The sequence below is a fragment of the Cherax quadricarinatus genome, chromosome 33 (assembly GCF_038502225.1).
Source record: "Cherax quadricarinatus isolate ZL_2023a chromosome 33, ASM3850222v1, whole genome shotgun sequence".
Classification (NCBI taxonomy): domain Eukaryota; kingdom Metazoa; phylum Arthropoda; class Malacostraca; order Decapoda; family Parastacidae; genus Cherax; species Cherax quadricarinatus.
In genome coordinates, this window is record NC_091324.1 from 14,281,603 (window position 1) to 14,295,806 (window position 14,204).

The window sequence follows — 14,204 nt, forward strand, 5'->3', positions numbered from 1 at the left end:
GAGAAGTGTAAAGGAGAGAGAGAGATTTTGGGAAATGTTGAGTGAATGTATGGGGAGTTTTGAATCAAGTGTGAGAGTAATGGTGGTTGGGGATTTCAATGCTAAAGTGGGTAAAAATGTTATGGAGGGAGTAGTAGGTAAATTTGGGGTGCCAGGGGTAAATGTAAATGGGGAGCCTTTAATTGAGCTATGTGTAGAAAGAGATTTGGTAATAAGTAATACATATTTTATGAAAAAGAGGATAAATAAATATACAAGGTATGATGTAGCATGTAATGAAAGTAGTTTATTACATTATGTATTGGTGGATAAAAGGTTGATGGGTAGGCTCCAGGATGTACATGTTTATAGAGGAGCAACTGATATATCGGATCATTATTTAGTTGTAGCTACAGTTAGAGTAAGAGGTAGATGGGAAAAGAGGAAGGTGGCAACAACAAGTAAGAGGGAGGTGAAAGTGTATAAACTAAGGGAGGAGGAAGTTCAGGTGAGATATAAGCGACTATTGGCAGAAAGGTGGGCTAGTGCAAAGATGAGTAGTGGGGGGGTTGAAGAGGGTTGGAATAGTTTTAAAAATGCAGTATTAGAATGTGGGGCAGAAGTTTGTGGTTATAGGAGGGTGGGGGCAGGAGGAAAGAGGAGTGATTGGTGGAATGATGAAGTAAAGGGTGTGATAAAAGAGAAAAAGGTAGCTTATGAGAGGTTTTTACAAAGCAGAAGTGTTATAAGAAGAGCAGAGTATATGGAGAGTAAAAGAAAGGTAAAGAGAGTGGTGAGAGAGTGCAAAAGGAGAGCAGATGATAGAGTGGGAGAGGCACTGTCAAGAAATTTTAATGAAAATAAGAAAAAAATTTGGAGTGAGTTAAACAAGTTAAGAAAGCCTAGGGAAAGTATGGATTTGTCAGTTAAAAACAGAGTAGGGGAGTTAGTAGATGGGGAGATGGAGGTATTAGGTAGATGGCGAGAATATTTTGAGGAACTTTTAAATGTTAAGGAAGAAACAAAGGCAGTAATTTCATGCACTGGTCAGGGAGGTATACCATCTTTTAGGAGTGAAGAAGAGCAGAATGTAAGTGTGGGGGAGGTACGTGAGGCATTACGTAAAATGAAAGGGGGTAAAGCAGCTGGAACTGATGGGATCATGACAGAAATGTTAAAAGCAGGGGGGGATATAGTGTTGGAGTGGTTGGTACTTTTGTTTAATAAATGTATGAAGGAGGGGAAGGTACCTAGGGATTGGCAGAGAGCATGTATAGTCCCTTTATATAAAGGGAAAGGGGACAAAAGAGACTGTAAAAATTATAGAGGAATAAGTTTACTGAGTATACCAGGAAAAGTGTACGGTAGGGTTATAATTGAAAGAATTAGAGGTAAGACAGAATGTAAGATTGCGGATGAGCAAGGAGGTTTCAGAGTGGGTAGGGGATGTGTAGATCAAGTGTTTACATTGAAGCATATATGTGAACAGTATTTAGATAAAGGTAGGGAAGTTTTTAATGCATTTATGGATTTAGAAAAGGCATATGATAGAGTGGATAGAGGAGCAGTGTGGCAGATGTTGCAAGTATATGGAGTAGGTGGTAAGTTATTAAATGCTGTAAAGAGTTTTTATGAGGATAGTGAGGCTCAGGTTAGGGTGTGTAGAAGAGAGGGAGACTACTTCCCGGTAAAAGTAGGTCTTAGACAGGGATGTGTAATGTCACCATGGTTGTCTAATATATTTATAGATGGGGTTGTAAAGGAAGTAAATGCTAGGGTGTTCGGGAGAGGGGTGGGATTAAATTTTGGGGAATCAAATTCAAAATGGGAATTGACACAGTTACTTTTTGCTGATGATACTGTGCTTATGGGAGATTCTAAAGAAAAATTGCAAAGGTTAGTGGATGAGTTTGGGAATGTGTGTAAAGGTAGAAAGTTGAAAGTGAACATAGAAAAGAGTAAGGTGATGAGGGTGTCAAATGATTTAGATAAAGAAAAATTGGATATCAAATTGGGGAGTAGGAGTATGGAAGAAGTGAATGTTTTCAGATACTTGGGAGTTGACGTGTCGGCGGATGGATTTATGAAGGATGAGGTTAATCATAGAATTGATGAGGGAAAAAAGGTGAGTGGTGCGTTGAGGTATATGTGGAGTCAAAAAACGTTATCTATGGAGGCAAAGAAGGGAATGTATGAAAGTATAGTAGTACCAACACTCTTATATGGGTGTGAAGCTTGGGTGGTAAATGCAGCAGCGAGGAGACGGTTGGAGGCAGTGGAGATGTCCTGTTTAAGGGCAATGTGTGGTGTAAATATTATGCAGAAAATTCGGAGTGTGGAAATTAGGAAAAGGTGTGGAGTTAATAAAAGTATTAGTCAGAGGGCAGAAGAGGGGTTGTTGAGGTGGTTTGGTCATTTAGAGAGAATGGATCAAAGTAGAATGACATGGAAAGCATATAAATCTATAGGGGAAGGAAGGCGGGGCAGGGGTCGTCCTCGAAAGGGTTGGAGAGAGGGGGTAAAGGAGGTTTTGTGGGCAAGGGGCTTGGACTTCCAGCAAGCGTGCGTGAGCGTGTTAGATAGGAGTGAATGGAGACGAATGGTATTTGGAACCTACGATCTGTTGGAGTGTGAGCAGGGTAATATTTAGTGAAGGGATTCAGGGAAACCGGTTATTTTCATATAGTCGGACTTGAGTCCTGGAAATGGGAAGTACAATGCCTGCACTTTAAAGGAGGGGTTTGGGATATTAGCAGTTTGGAGGGATATGTTGTGTATCTTTATATGTGTATGCTTCTAGACTGTTGTATTCTGAGCACCTCTGCAAAAACAGTGATAATGTGTGAGTGTGGTGAAAGTGTTGAATGATGATGAAAGTATTTTCTTTTTGGGGATTTTCTTTCTTTTTTGGGTCACCCTGCCTCGGTGGGAGGCGGCCGACTTGTTGAAAAAAAAAAAAACTACTAAAGACACCATAGAGCAAAAATCAGAGTGACACAGTGAGGGAGAAAACATGCAAACATTTCCGAGAAGTGATATGAATGGCAATAGTGTGTGTGTGTGTGGGGGGGGCGGGGGGTGTTTGCTCACCTACATGTGATTACAGGGGTCAGGTCTCCGCTCCTTCCCCTGTCTGTTCGCCGATTGCTACTAGGTTCACTCCTGGCTTCATGAACTTTATTGTACCTCTTCTTAATGCTCTGTATAGACTATTCTTCTATGACTTCATTCTCCAGATGGTTCCACTTCCTCACCCTAGCATAGTCATTTCTGCATAATATGCTTATTTCTGTTCTTTGCTGTCTGTAGTTTTCCACACCCTTATTCTTCTCTTTTTTTGCCTTTGCATCTCTGGTTGAACCAAGGGCTCTCTTATTTTCTTGCTATTTCTACATCTGGGTATGAAGTTCTCCTCTGTCTACTGGCATTTTCCGGCTAGGTACTTCATCTCATCTGCTAACTTTCCTTCCGGTTCTATCCCATTGCACTAAATTCAGGAATTTTCTCCTCAAAATTCCCTCTTCTAAAGTCCAATGTCTCATGCCTTCCACCCTATGGATCAGTATACAGTTGTTCATTATATAAATTAATTTTAACAAATATTGCTTATTAAAAAATCCAGTAATTGTTTCTTAATGAAAGAGGGGACTATTTTGCATATTTTAGTCAAGTTCTACTATTTTGCTGTTTAGATACTGCACTTCATAAGTGTGGAAATAAAGTCAGCAAAATTATGCAGATTAACCTAACAAAATTAATTTGATTATTTATTCTGAAGTTTTCAGTAGATATGTTCTTAGCCTGCCCTCCCACCATTTACACACACTACCACTATACAGAATCATTCACAATACATGTCACTTGCTTGTACAACTTTGTTGTACAAGCATATATGCATATATGCCCCCTTATGCATATATGCATAAGGGGCAATAATGTAATTGATTGAGGGATCATTAGGATCACAACTAATAACTAATCTATATAATAAACAATTATAATCCTATTCTGCATGAATGTTCCTTTAAGGAAAAGGCCTTGAAACTGGTCAGGGGTTCTTAAGCCAAGGAACTGGACTTGCCCTTTCCTTTCATGGATTAAACCTGATTGCCTCCTGTTCCCCTTGGGGCTACATCATCCCTATGGGTTAAGTACTCCCCTCTGATTGAAAAAACCTAAATCTGTTTGAATATACAGTGGACCCCCGCATAACGATTACCTCTGAATGCGACCAATTATGTAAGTGTATTTATGTAAGTGCGTTTGTACGTGTATGTTTGGGGGTCTGAAATGGACTAATCTACTTCACAATATTTCTTATGGGAACAAATTCGGTCAGTACTGGCACCTGAACATACTTCTGGAGTGAAAAAATATCGTTAACCGGGGGTCCACTGTAGTGTGATAACCTCAGTTTGGAGGGATATGTTATATATCTATATACAGTGGACCCCCGGTTAACGAACTTTTTTCATTCCAGTTGTATGTTCAGGTGCCAGTACTGACCGAATTTTTTCCCATAAGGAATATTGTGAAGTAGATTAGTCCATTTCAGACCCCCAAACATACACGTACAAACGCACTTACATAAATACACTTACATAATTGGTCGCATTTGGAGGTGATCGTTAAGCGGGGGTCCACTGTATATGCTTCTAAACTGTTATATCTGGGTACCTCTGCAAAAACTGATTATGTATGAGTGAGGTGAAGGTGTTGAATGATGATGAAAGTATTTTCTTTTTGGAGATTTTCTTTCACTTTGGGTCACCCTGCCTCGGTGGGAGACAGCCGACTTCTAAAAAAAAAAAAAAAAAAAAAAAACATACAAAAATACTGGGTAAGATAAGACTTCAGTAAATTTGTTAGAATAGTAGTTCAGTTTTGCTAGCAATATTACAAATAGTATAGTAGTACCAGTAGTACCAATAGTATAGTAGTACCAACACTCTTATATGGGTGTGAAGCTTGGGTTGTGAATACAGCAACAAGGAGGCAGTTGGAGGCAGTGGAGATGTCCTGTCTAAGGGCAATGTGTGGTGTAAATATTATGCAGAAAACTCAGAGTGTGGAAATTAGGAGAAGGTGTGGAGTTAATAAAAGTATTAGTCAGAGGGCTGAAGAGGGGTTGTTGAGGTGGTTTGGTCATTTAGAGAGAATGGATAAAAGTAGAATGACATGGAGAGCATTTAAATCTATAGGGGAAGGAAGGCAGGGTAGGGGTTGTCCTTGAAAAGGTTGGAAGGAAGGGGTAAAGGAAGTTTTGTTGGCGAGGGGCTTGGACTTCCAGCAGGCATACATGAGCGTGTTCGATAGGAGTGAATGGAGACGAATGGTATTTGGGACCTACGATCTGTTGGAGTGTGAGCAGGGTAATATTTAGTGAAGGGATTCAGGGAAACCGGTTATTTTTATATAGCCGGACGAGTCCTGGAAATGGGAAGTACAATGCTTGCACTCTAAACGAGGGGTTTTGGGATATTAGCAGTTTGGAGGGATATGTTGTGTATCTTTATACGTATATGCTTCTAAACTGTTGTGTTCTGAGCACCTATGCAAAAACAGTTATTATGTGTGAGTGAGGTGAAAGTGTTGAATGATGATGAAAGTATTTTCTTTTTGGGGATTTTCTTTCTTTTTGGGTCACCCTGCCTCAGTTGGAGATGGCCAACTTGTTAAAAAAAAAAAAAAAAAAAAAACTTGGAAAGAATGGTGTAAGGTTGGGAAAATTAGGAGTAAATGTGTGGAGTTTTTGTGAAGATCATATTTAGCACAGTATGTGTAAAGTACTGTACTAATAAGGTTTTACAGGCTAAGTTTCATTGCACAGGCACTTGGGAAGAGTGGAGTAGTTGCAAGAGTGTATCCTGATGGTGATTTGCGAGTTAATGTGGAAGGGAAGACCTGGACATTCAATCCCCAGTGTGTAACGCTTGCTCCTCGCAGTGCTGAGTATAACAACACTATGAGAGCCAATGAGCGGCAGGAGAACCCTAGTGAGTCAACTAATGCTGGTGGAAATGGTAATGGGTATACTTGAGTTATGTTTTCTATCAGTTATTACCGTATTTCGCAGCTTATAAGATGCTCTGATGCATTAGACGCATCCCAATTTAGAAGGTAATAATCAGAAAAAAGTTAGGAGTGCTAATACCAAGTAATAATTACTCCACTGAAACATATGGTAATTTTACAATAAGAAATAAGGTTACGTTTGATTTATGGGTAGGTCAAAACATATGATAGGCCTAGTGCTCATCTGAATACTCTGATGATCTCTCAATTTGAACTGGTGAAACAGTCGCTGATGGCTGAGTTGCTGATGTGTGCACAACTCTATATAGTAAGGGTCCCAGAGTGCATACTGATGCATCTTTGTCAGTGACTATCAGTATAAACAAAAATGGCTGCTTCAGCTGTTGTTGGGCCACTATATTTGCTTGGCAATATTTGACACTATGAGTACCATAACATACAGTAAATATGATTACCGGTACCAAGTAATAAAGTGAAAATACCCAGCATGTGTTAACGATAGCGTAGTTTATGGTAACATTATTTTAAAGTGCCTATCCTAAATGACGCTGCTTTGTGATTTCTGTAGTTTAAAAAATAAGAAAAGAAGTTGTTACTTAAGGAGGAATTTTGTTTTCTGTCACTATCCCAGTACTGTATCCGTATTTCATAAATAGCTTGTCTCAAAACGTTATTAATTTCTGTAATTTTGAAACACTGGACTTGTTTTGAGTTTCAATGGCTTGGCATCGGACGTAACTAGGAGAGCTGCAGCCCACCCCACACCCCGAACTTATAGCTACCATCAGTGACCTTCAGTTTATAGGATGCAGGGTGGTTTTTGGAGACATTTTATGGAAAAAAAGTGCGTCTAATATGCTGCGAAATGTGGTAAATAATTTTTTTTTTTTTGTCATCCAAGACAGGCATGTAAGCATGTGTCAGAAATCAAGTAACATCAGTAGCAACTGGAAAACAGTGACTATGTTAATGGAATTTTGAGCAGTGTAATTCTCATCTTGTGTTCTGTGTGATAACAAAGCATAGAAAAATATACTTATCATATTTGTGTAATTTTTTAGGTTTAATTTAGAAGCATACAAGGCAAGACAGCTATTGAATGAATGATAGTGAGTGTGTTTTCTTTGGCAGTCAATGGCCAATGCTGGAGAGAGCACCATCTGAGGGTATAGAATATTTAGTTTATGTCCCTCCACATATAGAAATTATGCTTAATATACAGTACAGTTTTGAGAGGGTTGATATGCTTTTAACACTTTTAGCATATTTAACTATAATTATTTTTTATTTTATTAAATTTTTCAGTACATGTGTAGTATATAATATCGTACTACAGGTCAGCCATCACTAATCCGGCAATCAGTAATCTGGTTCCATCAGTACTCTGGCACTAATTTTGGCTAGCATAATTTCAAATTTCTGGGATCGCCACACCAACCTTCTGCTACTGTTTGGTGGTGCTACTTGCTGCATAAGTCATTCAAATTTCTTTTTTTCCATTTATTGTTATAACTTGCTCACTTTTAGCCCAAGCCATGGTTCTAACGAATAAAAGATATGCTTCTCTTTGTGCAAAGCACATATGCCATACATTGTCCATAAAAGATAAGGTGGCTTTGAAGCCACTGTCGGTCGCCATGAGCTCAGCTCACTGAGATAAGCTGTGACTGTTAAATTTGGGCCTACATATGAGAGAATAGGTCTGTGTGGTAAGTGTGCAGTATATAAAAAAAATCCTGCAGCACACAGTGCACGAGAAAAAAACTATGATCGTGTTTTTGGTGTAAAACAGCGACTTTGCGGTGTATTTTTGTATGGATTTTATGGTTGTACAGTGGACCCTCATTTTTCGTAAGCATTGGAAGTTGTAATTTTCAAAAATCATAACTTTTTTCCTCAAAATATTGACTCGCGAATTGTCCTTTGACTCTCAAGTAGTCATTCGTCCCAGACGCGTACACATGGCCCCTAGCATCCCCACACTCTTTTCCCAGCTAGTGTGCCATTGTTTATCAGCGAGTGAGGATGATCTCATGCTTTCATACAATACATTTCGTAATACATTGGACCCTCGCCTAACGAACGCATCGCATAACGTTAAATCCGCCTAACGATGCATTTGAGTGTAAAAATTTTGGCTCGCTTAACAATAAAAAACTCGCCCAACATGATTCCTCCCAAACCTGCCCGTCCAGCCTGAGCGCCTCAGCTGCCTTGCCGTCATTGTTTACAAGCCAGGGTGGCTTGTTGCATGCATACATTCGATACATTTTGTATTATTCCATTGTTTATAGTGCTTTAACTACTAAATAAGCCACCATGGGCCAAAGAAAGCTTCTAGTGCCAGCCCTGTGGTAAAAAGGGTGAGAAATACTATCATACCACAATCAGGTGTTGCTGCACCACGGTCAGCTGTTGCTGCACCAGTCTGCTGCACCACCGTCAGCTGTTGCTGCACCATGGTCAACTGCTGCTGCACCCCAGTCAGCTGTTGCTGAACCACTGTCAGCTGCTGCTGCACCACGGTCAGCTTGTTTAATGAGATTGTTTGGTGATGCTGGTAGCGGGGTGTAAATGATACGTCTTCGGAGGCTTCTTACTTTATTTGTAATGTCGTGGTGGGTACACAGGCTTGTGTGTTGTGCCCATGGCTCGGGCAGGGCCATCCCACGAGAGGAGAGAGCTACTAGGCCTTGTGTCTTCCTTCTAGGCCACTGTGTTAGTGAGTGAGTGTGGGACCAGCTTCCCACAGACCTGGACAGGCCCATAGGGCAACACCTGAGTGGCGCAAAATATGAACTAAGCTGGCAGCATGGCTGTCTGTGCAGAGAGTACAGGCTGTCTACAAGCTGCTGCTGCACCACTGTCAGCTGCTGTTGCACCACAGTCAGCTGCTGCTGCACCACCGTCAGCTGTTTCTGACCAATATGACTCGTCCCGAACCTGTCCATCCAGCACTGCTGTCATTGTTTACAAGCTAGGGTGGCCGGTTGCATGCATACATTCGATACATTTTGTATTATTCCATTGTTTATAGTGCTTGTAACTGCTAAATAAGCCACCATGGGCCCAAAGAAAGCTTCTAGTGCCAACCCTGTGGTAAAAAGGGTGAGAAATACTATCGTACCACAGTCAGCTGCTGCTGCACCACCGTCAGCTGTTGCTGGACTAGTCAGCTGTTGCTGCACCATGGTCAGCTGTTGCTGGACCAGTCAGCTGTTGCTGCACCACGGTCAGCTGTTGCTGGACTGGTCAGCTGTTGCTGGACCAGTCAGCTGTTGCTGGACCAGTCAGCTGTTGCTGGATCAGTCAGCTGTTGCTGGATCAGTCAGCTGTTGCTGGACCAGTCAGCTGTTGCTGGATCAGTCAGCTGTTGCTGGACCAGTCAGCTGTTGCTGCACCACAGTCAGCTGTTGCTGCACCACAGTCAGCTGTTGCTGCACCACAGTCAGCTGTTGCTCCACCACCATCAGCTGTACTACTCAAAGATGTGGAGAGAGTGTTCTTGGTGTGTGTTTTAACGTGAAACAATTACTGAGAAATGATTAACCCCCAGAGGGTTAGCCACCCAGGATAACCCAAGAAAGCCAGTGTATCATCGAGAACTGTAACTTATTTCCATTGGGGTCCTTAATCTTGTCCCCAAGGATGCGACCCACAACAGTCAACTAACACCCAGGTGAACAGGAAAAAATGCCTGGAACTAGTGCTCATATTGGTGAATTTAAGGCCAGCAAAGGTTGGTTTGAGAGATTTAAGAATTGTAGTGGCATACACAGTGTGATAAGGCATGGCGAAGCTGAAAAATTCATCCCCCAACAAGTGTTCAATTGTGACGAAACAGGCCTGTTCTGGAAGAAAATGCCAAACAGGACCTACATTACTCAGGAGGAAAAGGCACTCCCAGGACACAAGCCTATGAAAGACAGGCTAACTCTCATGTTTTGTTGTAATGCTAGTGGGGATTGCAAAGTGAAGTCTTTACTCATGTATCACTCTGAAAATCCCAGTGTTCAAGAAAAACAGTGTCTCATCACTCATCAATACTCTTAATAAAGGTAAGTGTCATTTTAACATTTATTTATGTAGTTATTGTGCATGTCTTATTGTTTTCTTTGTAGGGAAATGTATATTTCATGAAAAAAAAAAATTTTTAACACTTTTGGCTGTCTGGAACGGATTAATTGGATTTCCATTATTTCTTATGGGGAAAATTAACTAGGCTAACGATAATTTCGGCTAACAATGAGCTCTCAGGAACGGATTAATATCGTTAGGCGAGGGTCCACTGTACAGTGGTCCCTCGATAATCATTGGGCTTGATAGTCGTCCTTTTCGGAAATCGTCGCATTATTTTTGTCCAAACATTGGCTCGCAAATGGTCGGTTGACTCACTAATCGTCTTTCATCCTGGATGCGTACTCACGGCTCTGAGCCGCCTCGGCCTCCCTTCCCAGCCAGTGTGTCATTGTTTACCAGTGAGTGACGGTCCCCTCACTTGCTCATATGAAATACAGTGGACCCCCGGTTAACGATATTTTTTCACTCCAGAAGTATGTTCAGGTGCCAGTACTGACCGAATTTGTTCCCATAAGGAATATTGTGAAGTAGATTAGTCCATTTCAGACCCCCAAACATACACGTACAAACGCACTTACATAAATACACTTACATAATTGGTCGCATTCGGAGGTGATCGTTATGCGGAGGTCCACTGTATTTCATAATATTCCATTAATTTTAGTGTTTGCAAGTGCTAAATAAGCTACCATGGCTCCAAAGAAAGCTCCTAGTGCCAAGCCTTTGGTAAAGAAGGTGAGAAATACGATTGAATTTAAGAAAAACATCATTGAACAATATGAAAGTGGCGTATGTGTGGCCGAACTGGCCAGGATGTATAACAAACCCCATACAACCATATCATCCATTGTGGCAAAGTAAAAGGAAATCAAGGAAGCTGTTGTTGCTTGGAAAAAATTGTGGCCAGATTGTGTCCACAAGAGGGATTTTGAAGGGTTTATGGCTGACACTGATGAGCCTGTGTCAGTTGTGAAATCTATTGTGGCATTGGAGAGTTCCATGGGGTTGGATGTGAGTTTGGAGGACGTGGAAGAGTTGGTGAAGGACCACAATGAAGAGCTAACCACTGAGGAGCTGCAAGAGCTTCAGCAGGAACAGCAACAGATCGCAGCTCAGAATCTTGCTGCAGAGGAGGAGGAAGAGAGATGGAAGAAGGTGCCTTCTTCAGATATTAAGGAGATTTTTGAAATGTGGGATAGGATGGAAAGATTTATGGAGAAACATCACCCTGAGAAGGACGTTGCAAGCCATATTGGCAACTTGTACAGTGACAGTCTTGGCCCATTTTAGGGAAGTTTTAAAGAGACGCTAGAAGCACTGGACACTTATTTTGCGAGACAGGACTCCAGTGACTCTCAAGCTGGTCCTAGTGGCATTAAGAAACAGAGAAGAGAAGTATGTAGCCCCAGAAAAGGACTTGGTACCTGAGGTGTTGATGGAAGGGGATTCCCCTTCCAAACAGTAACTAATCCAATCTCTCTCCTCCTCCAGTCTTCCATACACTAAGAAGAATCGCCAATAAAGTTAAGTGTTATGCTGTTAATGTTTCATTCATCATGTCCCATTGTATTGTTTATGGACTACATCTATATTTCATGTAAAAAAAATTTTTGTTTTAATGCTTCTGGGTGCCAGGAACGGATTAATTGTATTTACATTATTTCTTATGGGGAAAATTTTATTTAAAATCGTCTATTTCGATAATAGTTGCACTTCCAGGAACGGATTAACGACGATAAACGAGGGACCACTGTATTTTATTTGTTTTAGTGCTTGCAACTGCTAAATAAGCTACCATGGCTCCAAAGAAAGCTCCTAGTGCCAGGCCTTTGGTAAAGAAGGTGAGAAACATGATAGAATTCAAGAAAGACATCATTGAAAAATATTATGAAAGTGGAGTGCGTGTGGCAGAACTTGTCACCAAGAGTAAATTGTGTGTGATGTGGAAGGCTAACATGGGTCACAAGGGAAATTTTCCTTGATTGGTTCAATGAAGTGTTTGGCCCCAGTGTGAAGAAATACCTCCTGGAAAATAAATTGGAACTCGCGTGTCTCCTGGTAATGGACAATGCACCTGCTCATTCTCCAGACTTGGATGACCAAATTGTGGAGAAGTTTTGTTTCATCACAGTGAAGTTCTTGCCCCCTAATATCACTCCTCTCATCCAGCCCATAAACCAGCAGATCATTGCAAACCTCAAAAAACTCTACACCAAAGCAATCTTTCAAAGGTGCTTTGATGTAACCTCAGACACTCGGTTGACCCTAAGAGAGTTTTGGAAAGATCACTTTAGTATTCTCCATTGCATAAACCTTATAGGTAAGGCTTAGAAGGGAGTGACTTCCAGGACTTTGAACTCTGCTTGGAGAAAATTGTGACCAGATTGTATCCAAAAGAGGGATTTTGAAGGATTTGGGACTGATCCTGAGGACCCTATGCCTGTTGTGGAATCTGTTGTGGCAGTGCAGAATTCCATGGGGTTGGATGTGAATGGTGAGGATATGGAGGAGTTGATGGAGGACCACAGTGAAGTGCTAACCACTGAAGAGCTGCAAGAGCTTCATCTGGAATAGCAACAGACCACAGCTCAGGAAATTGCTTCAGAGGAGGAGGGAGAGAGATGGAAGCAGGTGCCTTCATCAGAGATTTAGGAGATTTGTGCAATGTGGAGTAGGATGGAAAGATTTGTGGAGGAGCATCACCCTGACAAAGCTCTTGCAAGCTGTGTCAGCAACATGTACAGTGTTAATGTCTTGTCCTATTTTAGGGAAATTTTAAAGAGATGCCAGAAACAGAGCTCTCTGGACAGATATTTAGTGCCACAGGTGTGCAGTGACTTTCAAGCTGGTCCTAGTGACATTAAAGAACAAAGAAGGGAAGTAACCGTGGAAAGGCACTTGGTACCTGAAGGCTTTATGGAAAGGGATTCCCCTTCCAAACAGTAATTAATCCATCCTCTCCCGTCCTCCCGTCTTCCATACAATAAGCAGACTCTTCAATAAAGGTAAGTGCCATTCTATTATTGTTTCATTCATGTCTCATTGTTTTCTGTGTATGTACATCTATATTTCATGTAAAAAAAATTTGTTTTAAGGCTTTTGGGTGTCTGGAATGGATTAATTGGATTTACATTATTTCTTATGGGGAAAATGGTTTCGCAAATCGTCAATTTCGATATTAGTCACACTATGGAACAGATTAATTACTAAAAGCGAGGGTCCACTGTATTCTCATTTTGTTGGTCTCATTTGATAGGATGGAAGATATGTTACAGAAATAGATATGATTTTGATTGGTTTCACTGTGGAAAGTACCTTGAAATTGAGCTCAAAGTAGTGGAAATGTTTGATTTTTTGCCCATGTTCAAGAGGAAACAAATAACATCACTGTTCAGTACATGTCCAACTGGTCAGTCTATTTATACAATTATTACAATAATGTAGTAGTCTGCATAACGGTAAATCTTCTAATTTTTTGTGTGAATAAAAATTCAAAACGGAAAGCAAGAATAATACAGTGGAACCTCGGTTTTCATGATTAATTTGTTCCAGAAAGGCTAACGAAACCCGAATCGTACAAACACTGAAGCAATATTTCCCATAAGAAATAATGTAAATCCAATTAATCTGTTCCAGACACCCAAAAATATTAACAAAAAGTACATTTTATAGAGAATAACTATAGTTTTACATACAGAAAAAATGAGAAATAAATATAAATGACTAATGAAATGGATAAATGAACATTTAACATCACTTTTACCTTTATTGAAGACTCTTGTTGGCATATGGAAGACGGCAAGGAGGGGAGAGGATATTGTTTGGAATGGGAATCCCCTTCCATAAGGACTTCAGATATCAAGGCCCTATCTGGGGTTACTTCCCTTCTTTGTCTTTTACTGGCACTAGGACCAGCTTGAGAGTCACTTTCGTACTTAGCTACGACTTCTTTTTTGAATTCTATCGTGTTTCTCACCTTCTTTATCAAAGGAATGGCACTTGGAACTTTCTTTGGCCACAAGGTGGCTTATTTAGCAGTCACACTCAATAAACAAGCACATCACCCTGGCTGAACATGCAGGGTGATGCTCACTCAACAATAAACAAAG

At 40.7% G+C, this 14,204-nt stretch overlaps 1 protein-coding gene across 6 annotated transcripts in view; it reads left to right on the top strand.

The window, feature by feature from the left end:
• Positions 1–14,204, top strand: part of mib2 (mind bomb 2) — a 239,197-nt gene that overhangs the window by 189,751 nt on the left and 35,242 nt on the right. For 5 of the 6 annotated variants that reach the window (XM_070090837.1, XM_070090836.1, XM_070090838.1 and 2 more), the window contains one exon: positions 5,810–6,002. In XM_070090837.1, coding sequence (XP_069946938.1) covers positions 5,810–6,002 — 193 coding nt within the window. The remainder of the gene's footprint in view (positions 1–5,809; positions 6,003–14,204) is intronic. The other variant, XM_070090839.1, reaches the window with a different exon arrangement.